At 42.6% G+C, this 23241-nt stretch overlaps 1 protein-coding gene across 7 annotated transcripts in view; it reads right to left on the reverse strand.

Moving 5' to 3' along the window:
* Positions 1-1502: 1502 nt before the first annotated feature.
* The window catches only part of ATP11B (ATPase phospholipid transporting 11B (putative)), an 80151-nt gene continuing 58412 nt past the window's right edge, over positions 1503-23241 (reverse strand). The window contains exons 26-31 of one of the 7 annotated variants that reach the window (XM_035134138.2): positions 22763-22828; positions 21588-21691; positions 20637-20802; positions 15745-15830; positions 7042-7175; positions 1503-3260 (exon numbers count right to left, since the gene is read on the reverse strand). In XM_035134138.2, the coding sequence (XP_034990029.1) occupies positions 7073-7175; positions 15745-15830; positions 20637-20802; positions 21588-21691; positions 22763-22828 (525 nt within the window). In that variant the 3' untranslated portion in view covers positions 1503-3260; positions 7042-7072. The other 6 variants (XM_035134140.2, XM_035134137.2, XM_035134142.2 and 3 more) reach the window with 6 other exon arrangements.

Here is a 23241-nt window from a genome sequence, read left to right on the forward strand (position 1 = left end):
CCATTTTGTATAGGGCTGGTGGGAGCTGGACGTTCCTTACGCCTGTTCTCATGATAAACCAGGCCCAACTGTCAAAGGTTACTGTGAGAGGAGGATTCTCTTCTGTCCCTTTTGAGCCAGTTACATCCAAATATTTTCTGTTGGATCGGTTGAGGGTTAACATTTGGGGCAGCAGAAGAAAGCTTGTTAGCAATGCCAAAATACAACAGATGCAAGTTGCAAAAAGACAGTCGCAAAACCCTTCCCAGAACCACTCCCACACCAACACAAAAGTGGAGAGCAGGAAACATGCTCCACAATCAACGTGTGGCATTTAGGACTATGAATGGGGGATGCCACAAATCTGGCCATGTGCAGACTGGGGTTGGAAGAAATAACGGACTATGAATGGGGGATGCCACAAATCTGGCCATGTGCAGACTGGGGTTGGAAGAAATAACGGACTTGGCCAACTTGAAGCAATGCACAAAGCTGCCTGGCAAGGTTAAACCGTAAGGTGGACAATCCCTGTTGGGTCGTTCTGGGCAGGACTGTTCTAGACGGCATGAGGCTATATGCACAATGTCACACTCTAAGAGAGATGGCTTTCTGAGTCATTTGAGTACCTCCAGAAGCCCCATCTAGCAATCCTAAGGAGCAAAGTCAAGGGTTTGATGCGGTTCCCCGTTGCCAACGTTTTTGCAGACGGCTCCTTGCTCGAGTTCCTACCTGGCGAAGGCTTCCATAGTGATATGAATGAAGATGGCCCTGTTCGTACATCATGCCTCTTCGCAGGGTTTTGGACTGGGAATCTTGTATGAACATTTGATTGCTGAACTGATTGTATGAATTTCATTTTGCAGTTCAGATTCTTCCAGAGGATCGGCAATACACAATGCTAATTTGACACTAGGCTTCCTTGTCTGTATTCCGTGAACTAGAGAGATTTAACAGAACTTACCCCTTACCTAAAAAAAAGGAAAGCGGGGAAATGGGCCCACTCTACTTTTCCTGGCTGGTCTTAACAGGTACAAATATGTTATAATTCATGAATTTCACACCTGATTCATTTTGTTCTGCCTATGGCTGAACCTAGAACTAATCAGACCAAGAAACCAAAATGCACAAACATTTTTTTAAAAAAATAAAATAAAATTATAAAAGCATCTGTGGTCCAATACAAAATATATTAGCTCTGCTTCCATTCACCCCAGGTCCTGTTTCTCATGCACAAAACAAATGGTATAATGAAATAAATCTTCTCTGACTTTGCTTTCCCCCCTCAGATAGAAAATTATACCTGGGCTTGGACAGATGGACTCTTATACGCTTCCTGAATTTGTTAAATACATGCTTCTTCTGCGCCCTTACATACACTGAGGAAGGGAGAGGAGAGAGAGGGGGGAGAAATGGGAAGTTTTGAAAAAATGAAGTCAATCACTCTTCAAATAAGAATTGTGCAACTATGGACAAAAATATTTAAAAATCTAACTCTTCAAACACACTCTCTCTTTTTTTTAAAAAAAAGTAACTTAAGTTATACATTTCAATAAATGCTTGGAGCTGGATTATTTGTCAAGCCTGATGCCTTTTCTAACCTTTTGCCTGAAAAGATGAAATGAAAAGATGAAATGAAAAACCAGGAGGGCAACAGGATGTATGAATTAGTGGTTTATGTCACTGACAAAATGGACTGAATAAGGAGAAAAAATGGAGACAAAATCACTTATGCAAACAGCAGCTATCTGATCACAAGGGGTGTCATCCATCGGGAGCGCCTTCCTTCCTTTGCGTATCTAAATTGAAATGCACGGGAGCTGTGTCACAGTGCTGCTGGCGTATATGGAATTGTTACCCTCCCCCCCCTCTAAGGAAAACATGAACTTGTGGCAAAAAACACAACACTTGCAGCCATTCCTAAAAGTGACAGTGTCTGCAAGCAGAGAGCCCAACCCAGAGGTCAATGCAATGAGATCCAAACACAGAACGGGGTTCTTTGAGGCTTGCTGCATTTTTTGGAAGCAGCCACCAACACAGCTAGTTAAGGCTGCCTCAAAAGCAGCGTGGTGGGGAAAGAAATGGGAATTCCAAAGCGGACATTATAGGGGCATTTGGCTGGTGAGAGCAGCAACCCCACTGGTGCCTGGCAAAAGATGATGGGTGTCATGAGCTCACTGCACTCAATGCGGTTGAGCCCCGATACGGAAACAAAACACAATGGCCTCATTTTATACATTGTGGGTTTTTTTTTCCTCCACCAGGAAGATGCTCTTCTCAGTGCCACTCATGACCTGTTTGGCTCAAAAAGGAAACTGCAGTGGACGTGCGAGCAATTTGCACAGGGGTTGCGTTTTGAAATGTGAACTCCTGCACAGGGGTGATATGGGATTCATAAAAGGGCTGCCACTAAGTCTGCAGTCCCTGCACAAAGCAGGGGAATAATTAACTGCTTAGAAGTGCTCTCGTATTAAGAGGATAATATTACTAAATAAATATATGGAGGGGGGGAATGTGTACAAAAAGCACCCCCTAAAAATCATGCATGCCTGGGGAACAAAGCTATTATTCATTCAACAACACGTTGCTGTGATTTTCCATGTTCAAAACTTCCAGGTAGTCTGACAAGGGTATGACAAATATTGAGCTCTCAAATTTGTGGAGATGATGCAGCTACCACATTAACAGTGCCAGCAATGTCCTATCTTGATTATCTTCTTAAGAGTACAGATCTCTGGAGAGCAAATCAAACCACGTCATTCATTTTAAAGTGATTCCAACATATTGTTGTTGATTGACTCGATCATGGAAAACCAAGAGTATCCATTTGAAGAATGCCAATAAGTTTCGGCTCCATTAAATGGCATTTTCAACATGGTTCGTTGCAAATGATAAGCTGGAACCTTCAAAATCAATATTCTTACAGTAGAACAAATCATAATTGCCTTCCAGCAACATTCAAATGAAATACAGACTATTCCACCCAGGCTGTTTGGCATGGAACCCAGAGGAAAATCTCCTTAAATCTTCTGCAACAATTTGGGGGGAAATAAGAGACACTCCAGGACAAAAATATTTTTCTTAAAAAAATAATAATTGGGGGTGGGAGGTGGATAGCAGATTTGCTAAACCAGTGGTATGCTACTGAATCTGTTTGTAAGCTAGCAAACTTATGGATTTCCACAAGACACCGAGAAAAGTCTCAACATATGATTGAGTCCATTGTGGACAACGTCAAGATGCTTCGGTCGTTGGTATAGAAGGGTTCCGTAGAGCTCCATGATCTAAAGTAACAATAAGAAAGAAGTTTTGCTGACTGGAAATGTGAATTTCTGTTTGGAAAAAGTGGGGAGGGGGATTTTTTAAAAGGATTAAAAAAGAAAAGCAAAAGGAAGTGAGCCAAGGGTCCATCCTTTCCCCATCTAATGCGAATAGTTTAAAAACAGGGATGGGGAACCCAAGGCCTTCTAGATGTTGCTGGACTCCAAATCCCATGAGCTCCAGCCAGGACAGCCAATGGCCAGGGATGAATCTGTGCGTTGTAACATTTTGCATGTGATCAACAGAACATTCCCAGACCCAGAAAAATGGGAAATAGCTTCATGTTTGAAGCACCCCTGTTACTAGCTCATAATTATGTAAACAAAGCCCCTTTACACATATGGGGCTTGTTTTCATGTAGTGGCCATGATTCGGGACCCTGTGGGGGAGGATTCTCAGGATTGTCTACAGGGGAATTGCTGCTTATCATGCACTAGAGGTGACTAACCTATGGCCCCTCAGAACAATATCCACCACCCCTGACAATTGGTCACACTTGATGGGGCCAATGAGAATTGCAAGTCAACATATGGAAGGGGCCATAGGTTAGTCAGCCGTGGCATGCAGTGAAGAGCAGGATCGTCTAGTCATTGTGGAATATTTTCCTCTCACTGGAATGAGCGCAAAAACTTTGTGTTCTGCGGTTAAAGATGCATATTAGTGGCATGAGATTGTGCCACATGTATTTCAGGAGAGAGATTGGGAAGTTAAAAACACACACATTTGGAACAAAAAACAAAAATAAATAATAATGGAAACATCCATCTCCATCCCAGCTATCTGAAATATCTTGAGGAAGTAGCTATGAACCTGTATCATTAATAAAACCACACGATCCAGTATTAACACTTGAGTGACTAATGGAATGACGAACAGTTTGATTGGTGGAAGACAGACGAGCAACATATTTTGGCAACTTAGAAAAGTCATGCACAAATTCTTGTTTTGAAAAATCAATGAAAGCTCAGAATAGAAATCATATTTTAATTTTAAAGCATTAAAAGAGGATTTCAAGTGCTGTACCCATTTCCCCTTCACTCCAAGCATTTAACACCATTAGATGAAACAAAAGCATTCCCATTCAGAATGTCACCAGGTACTGATTTCACATTCCAAATCCTCTTATTTGACAGAATATTCAGTGCTGGTAAACATGGGTGTCATACAATGTCTTCGAGCCAATAAACCAGGTAAATTGTTAGCATGGGTAAGTCAAGAGACTTGATGGATACTGGACCCGTTGGCCATGTGGAAAAATCGTAATATTGGAAGTGGATAACTGAAATGGCTCAAACAGATGTTCTACATGTACTACAAATAATATGGAAAACAGAGCCTGAAGATGTGTGTTTCATTTGACAACAGACAGTCCTGGGACAGATAACTAGAAAGTTCTCAGCTCACACCCACAGTGTTATCAGTCATAAGCAGATGGTGAGACTACTGTCACTAAGCTTACTTATTTCACCCTGGTCCAATGACTCAGAACAGACACTAGGGGTTCTCTGCTAAGAACAGGTTCCCCATTCATTCCCAGTGCAGCAGCTGATCTGAATACATGCTCTGCAGCCTTTCATGAAAGTGAATGAGGACTCCAGGTGCCCAAGAGTTTATTCTCGGTGCACACCTCACTGCTCTGATAGATTCGGGGAAGAAATACTGAAGACTGATACTGTCCTGTTTGTCTCTGATCACAGTGATTTGGGCAACATCTACTCCGTGTCTAGAGCACAACAGCTCTAAATCCATGATTTTAGGGAATGAACTTTTACTCTACAATTGCTGCAGTATAATCTTGGGCGAAGAGACGAGCTAAAATTCCAAACTGTCTGAGGAACAGTGCTGTGCAATTACAAAGTAAAACTGGGCCAGGAAAATCAATAAGTCTCTTTCAAGTGATGATCTAAAGGCAAACCATATTATTTCAGCAGAATTTAAAATCACAACAGAAAATGCTGCAGGGGGCGCTGGGATGGTGCCAAGTCATGTTCTCAGATTGCTTTTTAAGATGCATGGTAAGTTCGAGAGGGTACTATTCTGTCAAATAGGAGACTTTAATCACACCATGCTGGCCATACACTTATAGATGATGCAGAAACAAAAGCAAAAACCACCAGAATTGTTAGCTGAAGTTCAACATGAAGCAGATTATACCTACCTTTTGTGAGAACCATGCATAGCCAGAACCTTTGCGATATTGGCCTGGTTTGCAAATAACACTAAACCCAATGATGGCTTAGCAAGAATGAGACCCCCAGTCTTGCTCCTGCTGCTGCTACTCAGAGCTAAACCACAGCTGCACACTCTTGCCTTGCATGAGAATCTGTGCTCATGGTTTGTCTCACTTCCAGCAAACCATGAGCTGCAACCAATTTTTTTTTTCTTGAGTGGCGTGTTGGCATGCGAGCCAGATTTTCACGCAACTCTTAAGTCTATCCATGATTTAGCTCCGAGTAGTACGGTGGCCGCAGGGCCGGAGAGTGAGTGAAGTGGCTATGATTTTCCAGAACATGTTATCATTCGGAGGTGTTAGGAGAAACTCAGCTGCAACAGGTGATTTTCTACCCCACAAATCTCTCTGTGTGTTTTTGTCACGCTGTTTCCTTCCGGCTACCCTAGTTTTAGCAGAAAGATGAAGTTGCAGGCAAATTCTGCAATTCTAAAATTTGCTGTTCTAAAACGGTTACAAACATAACCGCGCTCATCAAGGATATTTATATGGGCTCTATTGGATATACTGCTTTTTTAAAATAATAAAAAACAGGTATCTACAACTGAAGGAACATTTAGCACTGATTTCTGAATGGCATGTATTGCAGATAGAAGTGGAAAAGTCCTGAAAATTTAAAAACTGTTATTTTGAGCAGTTTTGGCTCTGTCAAGTTTTGGTTCAATTATAAGTATATAAAACTCCTGTTCCATATTGTTAAAAAAAATTTTTTTTTGAAAAAAACCTTCCACTGCCAATGAACAAATAAAAGCCCCAAAATAAAACAACACCCTCCCCAAAGCGTTCCTTTTACATTTACAGAGGAAGTTATATTTCAGGGAAGAAAATGCAACCTTTGTAGAACTAGAATCAGACATTGCAATATATGACTAGTGAGCAGACAGACACTGAACAAACAAGAGATTGCACAAACAGTTTTCTAATTTGCGAACAAAAGAAAGAGCTAAATCAGGGGAATAAATCAGGACAGTGATCAGATTTTGAGGAAAAGGAAATACAAGGCAAGAGAGAAGGGGGGGGTCACATTGATATATGCACACAAGAAAAGGAAAAGCAAAAAAACGGAGCTTTTTTTTTTGGACTGCGGCACACACACAAAGCTTGGCATGAGCAGAAGCTACTCTCTTCTGCTCCCTGGCAAATGCACTCGGATCACTTGTTGGTATTGCAGAGAGCAGGGGAGCCCCAGCTCATGTGCAGCTCCGTGTGTAGGTCAAAGCCACTCTAGGCACACTGCAGCTGCTGGATCGGACAACGTTGCGGGGGAAATTCAGCAAGTTTTCGGAACAAAATACAAATACAAAGGCAGCTTCCTTTCTTGCACTCCATTGAAAGGGCTTCCAGGAGAAGCAGAAACACTGATCTTTTGAGATCCAAAAATAAAAAAGGGGGGTGGGTGGGCCCTACGAGAAGTGCCTCCTGCCTTTCATTAGACATCTACAGCTGCTGGCTCATCGTGCTCCAGTTTATAAGAGAACCGTCGGCAGCAAAGGCAATTGAGAGAAATTCCACACCTGTTGATTCGCGTTGGGCTGCAGCTCCCCATCATTCGCTCCAGCATTCTTCTAAGAGGCGCACATGCTGTTTCTCCATCTGAGAAGCAGCACATGGAGTCCAAGCAGTTGATACCTGCACTTGTCTCAGTAAACTGAGGGGGTGGGGGTGGGGGCAGGTAGGGAAGACAAAGGAGAGATCAGCATATCAGATTCCTAATCTTTTCCCCCTTTCTTTTCTATTACAGGTCATAAATCTCTTTAGAGAAAGGGGGGGGGAGAAAGCTACACAAATCTTAGGATCATGAACGCAGTATGTACTGTATGAGCTAGCCTACACGCATCCTTCTTACAGATCCTGTAAACTTACGTTGGGCAATTCAGTATAATGCAGCAGAGATGGGGCACCATTTAAAACCTGGACACCTTGCCATGAATGAGAGCGCTTTCCTTTGCACTGGATCCAAAATGGGAAGCCAAAACAACAACAACATTAGCTAGGGACCCAGGATACCCACCCCTTTCCCTTGACCCACGGTGCCCCACTAGATATTTCTGTGTTCTCATTGGCCTAACCAGGACCATACATCTGCCCCCGTTGTTCCATTCCCCACTTTCCAGCACTGCCCACAAGGTCAAAAGCAGCTTTGACTCGGCAACCTACTGACAAAGTCTCATTGACCTGCTGGGTTTGAACTCAACAAGTGGGAATCACTGCTGTGGCTGCGTAAATGGAGAGAAATTTGAAAAAAGGAAACGACGAGGAAACCATTTCGAATTGGCATATGCCTGACATCCTGCCAACAGCTGCTGCTACCACCAGGCCTGATTTTTTATCGAGAAGCAAACCAAGGGACATCTGTTTTCTTACGTGGCGTCAAGGTGCTAAACCTGAGAAGGTAGGTGATTGGAGCTCCTTGGAGGAAGTGTGTGGTACAAATACCAATGAATAAAATTATTTCCATTTGAATTAGGGAGTTTGGGGAGACAGAGCTGGGCAAAGGATGAAAAAAACACCATGTTGAAAGTAGTAACATTAACAACCACCAATAGCACAAAGGGTAAACAAGCAGCGGGGCATTCAAGCTGAAATGAACAAAAAAAGTCTTATTAGTTAGTATGAAACTGGCTAGCAGAAAGAAAGGCACTGAGGATTCCCCCCCCCCAAAAAAAACCCCAAATGGTTAGTGAGGGGGAAAGCAACAATTACATACAATTCAACATCTCAGCTGAAACCCATGTCAGAAGCGTCACAACTTTTTGTACAACTTCAAAACCATTTTAGAAATCTCACAAACGCTGCAATTGTCAATTGCATTGAAACTTATTGCTGGTACTTACAGCCATTTTCTACTCATAAGACTCATAAGCCTTAAGTCTGCACACCCCTGCCCTAAACAGCCTCAGCCCAGTATACCTGAAAGAGTGTCTCCACCCCCATCGTTCAGCCCAGACACTGAGGTCCAGCTCCAAGGGCCTTCTGGCGGTTCCCTCCCTGTGAGAAGTGAGGTTACAGGGAACCAGGCAGGTGGCCCTCTCGGTAGTGGCGCCCGCCCTGTGGAATGCCCTCCCATCAGATGTCAAGGAAATAAACCACTACCTGACTTTCAGAAGACATCTGAAGGCAGCCCTGTTTAGGGAAGTTTTGAATGTTTGACATTTTATCATGTTTTTAATTTTCTTTTGGAAGCTGTCCAGAGTGGCTGGGGAAGCCCAGCCAGATGGGCGGGGTATAAATTATTATTATTATTATTAGACAGCTTAATGCCCTTCTCTCCTCTTTCTTCTATTCACTCCTACGTCACCACAGTCCTGCCGAAATATAATTTATATATTTTCTCCCAACTTCTACTTACCAAGACATATTTTATTGCATTTGAGAACAGTGCCCCTGGACACTTCAGGTCTCTCTCCACCTGTTCCTTGCACAGGAAACTAATGGGCACTCCTACAGACAGATCTCTTGGGTCCTACCCAGGAAGTCTTACCTCAGAAGGGGGAAAAAATATCTATGGACATCCTAGAGCAGACCAGACTACAGGCTACGAAAATAAAAGGAACTAGCTGAAATCTGCTACATTTCAGAGGAGGATAACCAACATGTGGCCTTCCCATCATTCCTGAGCACTGACCATATTACTTGGGGCTGATGGGACTTGGAATTCAAAAACATCCAGAAGGCCACAAGACTAGCCATTCCCCTACTTTAAATATAATTGGTGGTCGTAAAACGCTTTTTAAAAAAAACCTTCAGACCAATGCAGCACGTCCCCATCCCCCCCATTAGTTCCTAATGGAATTAAGAAACCAAATTAAATCAATGTGACAATATTAGTGATCGAGTTTGTTAGGAAAAACACAAAACCGGAGGCATGCCAAGGTGTCAAAAGTGCTTCATGGTGAAAAGTGCAGGGCACAGGGCACCACAGATGAATCAATTCATGATGAGCTAAATTATTAGGATATAGAACTCGGGTACTACCTAGGGCACACGGTCACTCTCGCTGCCTAAGAACATCTGTTAGCAGTTGCCTGCTGTCCTCCCCTCTGTGCCTGCCTCCAGTAAAATCACATGCTGAGGTGACTGAACCCCTTTCTTCTTCCATCTAAAAAAGGACACAAAAAGCAATAGACCTTATAAAGCACCCAGCCGTTCTACAGAAATAAAGACAGCCGTTACACTCAAGTAAACGAGGTGCTCAGGGCAACATTCTCAATGCTAGTTGTATGCAGTTCGCTTACCCACAAGCTGAAATGCCAGTGAACAGAAAACAAAAATTAAACAGAGAAGATGCAAATGTTTAATCAGCAATCTGTCATAAGTGATTTGGTTCTATGCTTGAGCAATGCAGCAATTGTGGTACTTTAATCCACTGGGGAACGTTACCTGCAAACCAGGGTGTCTTGAGTGCCATCCCCTGTGTTCTGTATAGCACCTTGCACAATGGTGAGTACCATGAAAAGGGCTACAGACGTGTGCTTTATTGGACCCGAGAGAGGCATACTGGCACTTGAGCATGGCTGGTCTTAGTTTCCACAGCTGGTGGCTGTATAAATTGTGATGAATTGTGGGGGAAGATGTGTCAAAGGCTAATGGCTTAAGCAGCACGCCCTGCTAGCTGAACTAGACCCAGGGACAGTGGCTAATTTAAGACAAAAAGATGTAGAAACTCAAGCCTGTGATTAGTGTCAAGGTATAGTGATTAGTGTCAAGACAACAACTTGGGAGACCAGGTTTTAATCCCCAGTCATCCATGAAGCTCACTGGGTGTCTTTGAGCCAGTCACTGCCTCTCAGCCCAATCTACCTCGCAGGGTTGTTGTAGGGATTGAGGAAGGGAAGAACAATGTTTCCCATCTTGAGCTCTTTGGAGGAAAATGTGGTATATAAATGCAATTAATAATTATTATAATACAATCAACCTTTTCCCCTTGCTCCTACAACTTGCTCTGAGAATAGAATGAAAAATTCCAGGAATTCTCTTGGTTTGCCAAGGTATCTCTGATGACCATAGAGGGAGTGGCTACTTTCTCTCCCTTTTTTCTCTGCAGCAGCTTGCAATGACTTATGGTCAAGTTGCCAGAACGCACTTGGATCCACCCCCTGCCTCAGTTGTGATTTCACAGAAAATGCTCTTCCTTGCAGGGTAAATACGGACCTGAGCGTTACTGAAGACAGTTGCTTTTCAGTAATGTAAGTGAGCTTCGTTGAAAAAAGATGAAATGGGCGGGGATGAATTTTTATATCTTGTAAATATAACACAAGAAATCCAATTCATGACGTACATAAACAAATTAGGGCTTTAAAACAAAATAAGGGGAACACTGGTCTGCTGTTTTGCATGTGCTTCTGCTAGAAAGGAGTTAATTCCTAGCTCCTGTAGCTGTAGCATCCCTTTTCAATGTACTTCATGTACAATATCTAATGGCACTATTCTATTGACTGTTGTAACTTTCACTAAAAGCATATTTAAACCACCTTACTATTGCTTTGGGTCAACATGCTCCTGGTTCCTGCCTGATTTACTTCACAACTTCAGAATGATCAATGGGGGATTCTTTCCTGGGGAAATAATGTCATTCACATGAGATATTGTCCAAGATCAGATTTATATTGGTAAAAGCAAAAAGCATGAGATCTAAAACAGGGTTTCCCAAACTTGTGTCTCCAGCTGTTTTTGGACTACAGTTCCCATCATCCCTGACCCCTGGGTCTTGCTAGCTAGGGATGATGGGAGTTAGTCCAAAAACAGCTGGAGACCTAGTTCGGGAAACACTGATCTAAACAAATCTAAAGGTAATTACTATGCTCATTGTTTTTCAGGAGAGTACTGATTTGCAATGCGCTTTGAATTGGTATTTATTTTTCATTTGACAAGATTCACATACTTGATCAATAAAACCTCCAAGGGCTTTTTAAAGTAGTATACTCCCAAGTCAGCTTTCCATGAAAACTAGCAAACCGTTTTTAACTGCAGTATTTGCAAGCTTCAAAATTAGAACTTCAGATTTCATAGTACCTTTTGTGAAGGCACTCTGGCCAATGCCCCAGGTTCTGGAACACAACTTTCTCCTGGAAACAGGGAATTAGGCTGAATAGCTTTAAATTTGAGGGGGCTTGCAGCCTGATCCTCAGAAGTAAATGGCACCAAGTTCAATGGTATTTACTCTCATGTGTGCAGCCTTAGTCCTGTAAGCTCAGTGGAACTACAGGCTATTAGACATTTATCCATTAAAGTGATCCGTATCCTGCTTTACAAATTTGTTCGCAGGTTTTAAAGATAGAAAGCCATTGAGCTTAAGGCTTTATGCTTCTGTGGGCTTTGTAATACGGTGGCATGCTCATTCCTGCATCTCCAGTCAAGGAAGAACTGATATAACCTGAAACACTACACTGCTCCAATTGAGATTTTAGCATATCAACTCTTCCAGCAGCAAATAGTTAACAAAATAGCTAAACCATGTGTCCTAGGCTCAATACATTTACCGATGAAGCTACATTGCCATGTGGAATCCCTTTTGGCCTTCCTGGTAAATGGTAATTAACATTTTAGCTAGGAGGGGTCATTTATCAGTAAGCCTGAAGAACAGTTAAAGCAGGCTTCCTCAAACTCAGCCCTCCAGATATTTTTGGCCTACAACTCCCATGATCCCTAGCTAGCAGGACCAGTGGTCAGGGATGATGGGAATCGTAGTCTAAAAACATCTGGAGGGCCAATGTTGAGGAAGCCTGCATTAAAGTATTTGGCTTATGGCCTCCCTCTTTTATCTTTTGCAGATTTAGCAAAGCATGCTGGGAAACACCCACAATTATGAGGTGCTGAATTAATGTTTCTGGCAAGTCTTAACTCCATCCAAAAGTATAAGATCAACGTTATCCTTAATATTTCTGTTACTTGAAAGCTGCTATTCTGATGAAAGGTGCAGAAATGCGTAAGAGTTTATTGACAACAGAAGAAAAGCAGCATATAAACAGAGATACAGGGACCCATTTATTCATGTCTGCAAAACTAATGTCTGGAATGACTTACTCATGTCTGGAAAACAGCAGAATCCACCACTACCTCCAGACTAAGGTTTTCTTCATTTCTATTGCTAATACAGCATCAGAATTTGTTGTTGTTGAAGATCAAAAAAGAGATACTGGGTCATTTGATTGCTGAATGACGGCAGCAACCATGGAATTGGGTTTTTGATTTTGACATTTAGTAGCAGCCAGCGACTAACTAGGAAAGGGATTTTGGATCATAGTTGATAGCTCAATGTAAATGTCGCCCTTGCACGTGGTTGCTGAGAAGGGAGCAAATTCCACGGAAAGAACCCAAAAATAAAACAGGCAACAACATAATGTGTTTATACAAATTTATGGTCTGATGGCACTTGGAATATCATGTATGATTCCGGTTGCTGTACCCCATTATATTATTGCCAGGAAAGCTGAAGAAAAGGGAAACCAAAACCATGAAGTGGTTGGAACAAGTGCCCTATGACTAAAATGTTTTGGAGAAAAACGTGAGGAGAGACAAAAGAGAGGCATGTAAAATTATGCACGGCATGGAGACGGTGCAGGGAGGCTTCTCCCTCTTTCATAATGCCAGAATCTGAGGCCATCTATTGCGATGGCTGAGGATTCAGGACAGACAGAAGGAGGAAGCACTTCACGCACTAAATAGCCAGACCAGGGTTTCCCAAATGTGGGTCTCCACCTTTGTCGGACTACAACTCCCATCATCTCTAGCTAGCAGGACCAGTGGTCAGGGATGATGGGAGCTGTAGTCCAAAAACAGCTGGGGACCCAAGTCTGGGAAACCCTGGGTTTAGTTTATGGAATTTGCTGGCTAAAGCTGTACTACTACCAAATTCAAAAGGTTTAATAGGTCAACCATATTAATGGAGATTACGGCTGTCAGTGGTTACTAACCACAGTGACTACGAACCACCGTTGGAGGCAGTGTGGTTCTAAATACCTGCTTCTGGGGACCGCAAATGGGTAGAATGCTATGGCACGTAAATCCTGGCTTGTGGGCATCCCATAGGAAACAGGATGCTGGACTAGACACGCCTTTATCAGATGGAGTAGAGTTCTTCTTGTGAGATTTTAATGCCTTGGGAAACATCAATATTTACTATTAAATGACAGAAATCAAGCTGAAACTCAAATCATTCTGCAAAAGCACTTGGGTGGTTTGTGTTTTCACTGTTCTGTGTCAGTTTTCTGACCTTTCCCACTACACTTCCACACCACCACCGTGGCAGAAAGGCTGCTTATGACTTTTGAAAATAAAGGTAAATGGAATGAGCCACTTGTATGGTGTGGTACGGCTAGAAGAAGCACAAGTACTTCAGTGGCCAAGTTTCATTTTCCCCAATTTCCTGCCTTCGAGCAACAGGTGATTCTAAACCCATTTGGGGGTATCAACGCCCAAGGCAGAAAGCAGATATATATATATTTGAGGGCTGCCCACAAAAAAAAAATGTGGAAGGAGTAATCAATCACTATAAGACAGGCATCCCCAAACTGCGGCCCTCCAGATGTTTTGGCCTACAACTCCCGTGATCCCTAGCTAAGAGGACCAGTGGTCAGGGATGATGGGAATTGTAGTCCAAAACATCTGGAGGGCCGAAGTTTGGGGATGCCTGCTATAAGATATGCTATCGGCTTAAAACTATGCGAACTGGGGGAAATGTGCTTTGGATAGGCTGAAAACCACAAAGCCTGTGTGATGCCCAAGAGATCATATGAGTACTTCCACATATCACAGTCAATGCTGACACATTATTAGTACTTATTCTGATGACATTCTACCCGCCAGGGACAAGAAGTCTCGACAATTCAAATTTTTGACAGGTCAGATTGGAAAGTGTTTGTTTACACACTGCCAAAGAAGCATCTGTATTGACTCCGCTGCAAAACCAATTCAGCTCAGTTCGGAGAAATGTATATTGACTTAATTCACGAAGATATGCACGAGCCTTGTGTGCACATGCTCTTTTTCGGCCCATCATGAAAGAATACTTCAGAGTTTGATTAACAGTAGCTCCCCATTATGTCCGAGCTGAAAAACTACAGTTACCACAGCTGGAACAAGGCCAGGACCTTTAAAACAACTTCCAACTGTGTTTCAAGATTCCCCGATTCAAATGCAACCTGGAACTATGGCAGATTGATCCAGGAAGTGAATCGCAGTGCATCCAAAAAGCCGGAAAGGGCCAATAGGAGGACAGAGCACATGGGCAGAAGGCTTTGTGCATATCTTGGCATGTTAAGCTCGGAAAGGTAGGCATGTCTGAATTCGTAATTCACAGTTGTAATTCAGGATGTCAGTTTTAAACCTTGGATGCGAAACACCACCTTATAACACGGATGAAGAGCAGAGCTGGAGGCCAACAGGCCTTTAAACTGGGCCTTTATTTTTGTGCAAATTTCTCCTTTATTTGCTCTCTTTAAGTCCCATCCCTGTAGATCACCTGCTGATCAAGTGCATTAGAAGCATGTTTTGGCTGGCAATGCATTCACTCAGTCCATAGCTGCCAAGTTATCCCTTTTTTAAAGGGATTTTCCCTTATGCTGAATAGGCTTCCTCGCGAGAAAAGGGAAAACTTGGCAGCTATGACTCAGTCTAATCAACACCGTCCCATCAACCCCTTGCTTACAATAAACACATCCATAGGGCATTCAGGTACAAAACACAATATAAAGCTGCACAATGTTTACACATATATACACAAACCACAAGGAAGTTGCCCATCACTTGTGCTTTTTTTTTTTTTAAATCGAATTAGCAAAAGTCAAAGTAGTCAAGAATGAACAGTTATGTTTGCTGCAGCTGCAACTGCCCGACATGCAGAAAGCAGTTAACATCATGGATAGTTAAGTTAAGCAGAAGCGCTGGGACCATGCTTGAAAGATTTTTGTTATTTTATACAGCAGAGCGGGGAGTAGACTTGGGATTCTGAACATTGATCGTCATGCTTGCAACCTCACCCTCACCCCCCCAAGAAGAACTATTTTTGTTTTCAAAATGCATGCTGCATTTGGGTCTGCAAACACAGAGCGAAGCTAAGGGCTGTGTGGGAGACAGGAAGGCACGAATGTGCGCTGCCGCTACTGCGCTCTCAGTCCACACCACTGACCATGCCTCTTGCCCCCTTTTCTCTCTCATTGCTGATTAGCTGGCCTTCAGCATGCATAAAAGTGGGTAAGGAGCTGCTCCTCCTACTCTACCTAATTTTGCTCAGCTGACTCGGAGCCCTGGACAATGGCTGCAGTGCGATGCATTCCTCGCTTAAAGCAACTCTGCTGGAGTACATCTACAGGTGGACAAAGAAGGGATGGAACACACAGGTCAGTAAGAAGCAGTCACCTTTATATATTATATATATATATAAAAAGACAGACACAGGACAGGATCTTTAGAGTCAAAGATCTTTTTTTTCCAAAATGCAGGGACTAATCTCATAGGCAGAGCAAATAAGCGCAGGGACACTGGTTTCCGAATGGTTAACACGCGTCACTTAGCCCAATATGGGCGGTAATGGTTTGATAAAGGAAAAGGAAAATCGTATGTTCGCAGCAAATTAAGAATGCACTGCGCTGAATTAACACACGGCTGTGTCAGCTATGGGCAACATACGCTCGACCTGCACAGTGTGGCTTCCCTGGCTGCATTTGTTTTTTTAACTTGTTGCAAACCAGTGTTCCTCCACATAGGGGATTTAATACAAGCAGGTCAACTTCTAACACCATCCATGTCATTTGGTCTTTGCCATCCCATTTTCAACTTCCCTTCTTGTGGGTGGTGGGTGGGTGTGGAAAATAGGGATAGGCGAACAAAGTTTTACATAAGCTCTGGTACAAAAGCCAAGAGAAGGAGGTTGCACAGCAACCATGGACTGGTTTGCACATCATGGTAAGCCAGAATATATTTTACTGTGACCACACAAATGCATGCACTCTCTCTCTCTCTCTCTCCTGGAGAGGAGCTTGAATCCACTTTGCTCCTCCTTGGGGGGTTTTCAGCAAGTGTGGGATGGCAGCTAAGCAAAGGTTTGACTCAGCGTGTTGTCCAAACCAGGGATCATGGTTAAGGCTCCTCTAACTGCTTGACCATAATTTGCAACCACAGGACAAACCTTGGCTACAGAACATGGTTAAGGAGGAGAGACTTTAAGCACAATCTTAGGTTCGGACAACGTGTCAAACTATGGCTTAGCTACGAGGTCAAGAGAGTCAGGGAGGGAGCCAGTGGGCTCATGCCAAGCCACAGTTTGGCTTAATGACACCTGCAAACTTGGCTGCTGTGAACTGAAGCTGTGGCTTTGAGCCAAAAATGAACATTTCACAGGCACACAAATATGACACAAAATGGAGGAACAGAAAAAAAGCACACCCTTGGATATATACCGAGAGCAGACTACCCATGAACTAATCTTCATTAATAGGAACTGGAGCACATAATTTTAATTTAAGGCTTTTTCAAATGCCATTGTTGGTGAGTGTTTCTATTAGCATGTTAACAATGCACACTGTAAGTGAGGAGACCTGTCTATACAGAGGATGAATTTGAAGCCATTTATGATTAATGGAGCTACTATTTATTTCATATTTTCATCAGTTATTGGCATCGCCCACGCACAACAAATCAACACTAAACACATTTAATGCTTTATTACTTAAGCATGAAAGCTGCAAACTAGTAAAATCGTGTAGTTCAAGCATTCTTGTTGTAGCACAAGACTAATTGTATAGTTAAATCACACAAGCAGCTGAACAGTAAACATTCACTTTGGCTGTTTTAATGTCACTTCTGAACAGCTAGATGTCCGCTTTCAACTTTCTTTGACTCCCTAGGCATAAACTGACATGAAATTCATACTTTTTTGAGAGAGACACACAATGTGGGTCTCATTGCATTCTCCTTTACAGCTAAATGTTCAGTGCTTGGTTCCAAATATATTTTTTCTCCTTTTCTGAGCTGAAAATAGCATCTTAAATGCCAGTTTTAGTCAGGTAAAAGAAATCTAGCTTAACAACTGATGAACTTAAACAGGAATTTCAGATAATGCATTAAGTGGTGTGAATATTAGCAGAGAATTCTCTAATCTGCTCCCAAATGCAGGACCAGTGGTCACTTGAGTTATCAACTGTGTCTGGTCTATACCAATTCAGGCAACAGGTGGGGGCTGAGGGGATGGTTATGTAAGCTATTTATATGGAAGATGGGTCAGACTAGCACATCAAATGGGAGGATTCTAGCCTAGCTGTTTTCTAGGTTTGGGGGTAAACCCTGGTCTAATGTGGTGCAGTCCAGATACAGGATTGTTGCCTCTGTGAGATGCCCACCGTTGTCCATTCTGACCACAATTGTTTGGATACTATTTGTAGGAAGGTCGTTTAGAAAATTCAACAATAAAGTTCAATAAAAACAATAAATAAAGATCAATTAAACTGAGATGCAACGAGTCACTTGCATGATGAGTTAAGGAGGGTCATAAAATATGGCAGGCGTTAAGACTGTTAGGAGAAACAGAAGCACTGCCCTAAAGTGACCATGTTTGATTTTAACCTCCTGAGAAAGTATTTTGTGTTAGAGGGTTGCCTGCAAAAAAGTAGTTAGGGATACAATCCAAATGCATGGAATGTATTTTGTATCACTTGCACTTAACTAAACTCACATTTATACATGTCTTAAGGCATGACTCAGTATGGTTGGGAAGGATGAGGCTGATTTCAATAGGCTGTATGCAACCAACAAGGAAATATGACTGAAGTTTACAGATGCAGACAAATGAGACATTCCATTATTGCACAAAATATAGATCATATTTTATTAACTGCACATCACAAATTGCTGGAGGACCGTTCAAGGTCTTGAAAGACCACTAATATGCAGATATTAGCTGCTGTGTTGGCAGTCTTGTTTAAGAAATACTGTACCTAGAACTGGCCTTTCCTAGCAACTGCCCCTTGCACAGCATCACAGGTGGCTAATGGACAGTCTACCAAGTTTAAGCTGAGTAAAATAAACATGCAAATGGAACTGAATTCCTAAAACATAAAACAATAAGTTCACACACCCTACGCTGGATCCAGGCTTCCTGTGAACTGAGTTCTGCTTATAGGGAATGCCTGCTGGAGAAAAGCAATTTTCGCCAATTCTTCTTTCCTCCTGTAGCCCTGTGTTCTATGAAAAGCGGCCCCAGAAACAACATGGCAGATGGTGCAGAGAGCTGCAGAGTGAACTGGGGTCTCCCTGCATTTCCTACACTGGGAGCCCCTACAGCAGTATTTCCCGAACGTGGTCTCCAGCTGTTTGGGGACTACAATTCCCATCATTACTGACTACTGGTCTTGCTAGCTAGGGGTGATAGGATATGTAGTTAGAGACCCAAGTTTGGGAAACACTGCTCTATGGGATCCAAGCCAATGATTCCCCCCCCCTGCTAGTTGCATATGGAGTCTGCTTCCAAGACAAATAAGAAATGAATTACAGATATTGGAAGTGCTGGAGGAGTCTTCCTGTGGCTTATAGACCTACAATTCAAAGCAATAAACAAGTCACTCTGATTGGACAGAATGTTATACTGTGCCATAACATGTTCCGGTCTTCAGGAAGGCATTGTTTACAATGGGCTGTATTGTGGAAGACAGAGTTGTTAAGTACAGATTCTGAATAGAGATTTTGTGGCATCCTGAATATAAGAAGAGGATTGTTCTGTTTATCAAATAATCACACACAAAAAAACCAGGGATGGGGAAATACCAGCAGGAGACCAACCTTCACAGGCATCACCCTAATACGAATCACCATGATGCTTCTCCATGCGTCATGTCTAGCAGGAGTAATTTGTAAGAGGCCTAGGCAGGGCTCAAGGGGACTGCCAAGCACAGAGTATTACAGCAGGAGATCTACTGCCTGCGCAAGGAGGAAGAAGCTACTGGGAGGGAGTTCTCTCATGAAACTCATTAAAAGACAGGACCTTCTACTGTTGGCAGTACACAGAGGAAGTGCTGCCCCTACATCATCTTCTCATACTTGGCTCCGCTTGACTGGGAAAGGGTAAGGAAGGATCTACTGTGCATTCAGCTAAAATCCGCTGAATGCAGAATAGTGCATCTGTATCGTTAACGGGCAATATTAGCACACACGTGTGTGTGTGTGTGTGTGTGTGTGTGTGTATAAAAAGGGCACATTTGTTGCCAAATGTCTCCGACCAAAAGGTTCCCTGATCTTGAACCGAGACTCAGAATGAATGCTTAGGATGCCCATTTATAAGACATGCTACCTTGTCAGCAATGGCTGATCTCCCACTATGACTTAAATGCCGGAATCCATGGAACATGAACCAGGAACTAGTGGCTACCAACAGCAGTGAAACACAGCCCCCAAACGACAGGAGCACTAGAGCGGGAGGCTGTTACAGAGTACTTTGGGCTGCCAAGGATCAAGAGGAAACCTGGTATAGTATCTGGTGATCTAACAAATGCAGAAGGTTGGGTTCACAAACCAAATTTTAGACATTTTCCTATCTCCCCAGAGCCACTGCAGATTATAGAGCCCAGGCTTCTCGGGGTCTGGCCTCATCCAAAACAGATCCATAATTACCTCAAGCTCTGTCATGGCGTTACTTGAGGAATTACATACACATGCCTTTTCTGGACAATGTCCTCGGGGCAAGGGGGAAATGCTGGGGGCAGATCCAGGCACAGGAAATATGATCCAAGGTGCTGTGCATGCAAGAGAAGATGAGAATTGTGGGGAAAGTAGTTCCCTTGATGCTGTAATCATGTGGATTATAAAACCAATATCAGTGAGGAGTTGCAGTGATCCATAAGACCTTAAGCAAGAATATTTATCACTGAAAATTTCCATCCCTGGCAATAATCCTACTTTCACTTCCATTCTAGTCAAGAGACTAACCAAAAAAAAAGCCATTTACAATCTTCCATGTACAGTAGGAGATTTCTATTTTACGCACGGTAGCATCACAGTAATTCATCTGAGAACTGCAGGAAAGGTTTCATATGCAGAGAAAAGTTCATTAGACTTGCAGGGGATCTCCCTGGTAAAGCCTCCTCTTTTAATGTTAGAAAAACCACGTGTAGGTGCAAGTTACCTGTGCTTTTTCTGTACTTGTGGGCTGCAGGTGTCTGTACAGTACTTTTTTCACAACATCGAAAAACAAACAAGTGACAACTATGATGATTATGGCAAACCAAGCAGAGCCACTGGAGAGCAACTGGACAAATACGAAGTACATGTCTTGGGTGTGCAAAAATGGCCTGGAATAGTAAGAACAAGTTACAGGAAAACAGATGAATGAACAAGAACAAATCAATTTTTACCACTGCCTAAAGTGGAAAAGCATGCAGAATCCCCCACCCCCACCCCAACTGCCCAGCAAGGAACCGGTAGCAGAAGACTCACATTTTATACTGTTTTCTAGGGGTAGCTTAAAATTTCTGGTACCAGTCATCACTCCTTTTTGTCTTTTGAGCAGATTTTGGGAATGTCTATCTAACACACCGTTGGTATGTATGCGTGTTCACTGACTCAAGTCCTGGGATGCTCCTTGGTTCAAGAGCAGGCATCCCCAAACTGTGGCCCTCCAGATGTTTTTGGCCTACAACTCCCATGATCCCTAGCTAACAGGACCAGTGGTCAGGGATGATGGGAATTGTAGTCCAAAACATCTGGAGGGCTGAAGTTTGGGGATGCCTGTTCTAGAGCATCTAGATGATTTACCCCTGAAATTACTACCCACCATTTTTGGATCCATGGGGCTGTGACTTGCTTGCTCAGGGGAGTACTTGAAAGAGCCAATAACAGCAATCCAAGTTTCTTGGGCACATGCATATGTATGGCGATCCTGCATTCTGCTCACTGACCTTTTAAAACTTGTCACTTAACTTATTCCCATCAATCCACTTCACTGCATTCATAGCAAATATTCCCCTCCCACCCCCTGCACATAGCACAGACTACAAGAAATCTGCTCTTCTGTTGGCATGCAACACACACACACACACACACACACACACACACACACACACACACACACACTTACCAGATAATTCCTCCATAGAACAAGGAGAATACAAAGTAAAACACAATGGAACCCCAGGTAACAAAATGGTTTATCCAGGTCCAGAAATGAGTCTCTAAAGCCATCTAAAAGCAAAAGAACAAAGTTGGCATAAAATCACCAAACAGAAAATACATTTACAGTGGTGCCTCGCTAGACGAATGCCCTGTAAGACGAATTTTTCACTTAAAGAGATTTTTCGAGCGGAGGTTGCCTCACTAGATGAATTCGTTTTGTGAAAAATTTGTCTAGCGAATTGCGGTTTCCCATAGGAATGCATTGAAATTCAATTAATACGTTCCTATGGGCAATGTTTTTTTAAAAAAATTCAGTGCATTCCTATGGGATTCACTAGACGAATTTTTCGCAAAACGAATTGAGTCACAGAACGAATTAAATTCGTCTTGCGAGGCACCACTGTAATTAGTATAAAAGTGGTCCCCACTCTTTAATGGGGGTTCACCATGAGGCTGCACAGTTGCTGGAAAAAAGCAACACTCCGCTTCTTTCCCTGGTTGACACCTTTTGGCCTAGGCTGGTGGCAGAACAGGTTCCCTTTAAAGAAGTCTTCCAGTACTTCCTCTTAGGGTTCACTGGGAACTACACAATTTTTCCAACTGGTGTACAGTGGTACCTCTACTTACGAATTTAATGCGTTCCGAACGCACATTCATAACTCGAAAAAAAAAGTAAGTCGAATCACATAGGAATGCATTGGGAGAAAAAATTCGTAAGTCGAAGCAACCCTATCTAAAAATTCGTAATTAGAAAAAACCCTATCTAAACCGCATCCAAGATGGCGGATGGAGCTCCATTTGTAAGTAGAAACATTTGTAAGTAGAGGTACCTCTGTATTCTTTTAAAGTTTGCCTGAGAACTCCAAAGCTAAGGAGATTCCTTTGAAATAACCCAAATCCAAATATGTATTTGACATAGGATGCCTACTTTCTCGGCCTCACTGAAAGGTGAAATTTTCAATGTGAAAATGATAAATGATGAAAAGTTAGATGACTAATTCAGTTCACATCTAAATCTGGTTGTTCTTGAACATTCAAGAAAGAGCTAGAAAAGGCGTGTGAAAGCCTCGCTTTCTAAACCGTTAGGGAAATCGAAGACAATTAAATGTGCATAGCAAAGTCACAACTGTGTTACTATACCTTCATTGTCACTGTTATAACCATAACCGTGAAGACCAGAGTACCAAATGTCCAGTTTCCAAACATCTGTGAAAGGAGAAAGAACAAGATGCAGCGTGTTACTTACAAGATGCAGGTGAAAGTTACTTTAACTCTCCCCCCACCCCAGTGAAAGCAGCTACATGTGATGCAGCTACAGTGGTGAAACTAATTCTACTGAAAGCACAGAAATGCAAGAGGCTAACTATTTAGTAAAGTAAGAGGGGGAAGTGCAAAGCAAAACAGGGAAGAGGAGTATGAGTTACAACATTCAGATCCCCACCAGACAGACAGCCAATTATACGTAAACACCCAGCTACTGAAAAATTCTACAGCAGTGGGAAAGCAAGTAGCCTTTAATTTCTGGGGTTGGGATATTTTCCTTTCAATGCAGCATCACATTTAGATTTTGCAAACCAGAGCCTGCAAAACTCAAAAATAATGGTGGGCACTTATTTCAA

Source organism: Zootoca vivipara, chromosome 5 (genome assembly GCF_963506605.1).
Source record: "Zootoca vivipara chromosome 5, rZooViv1.1, whole genome shotgun sequence".
NCBI lineage: Eukaryota > Metazoa > Chordata > Lepidosauria > Squamata > Lacertidae > Zootoca > Zootoca vivipara.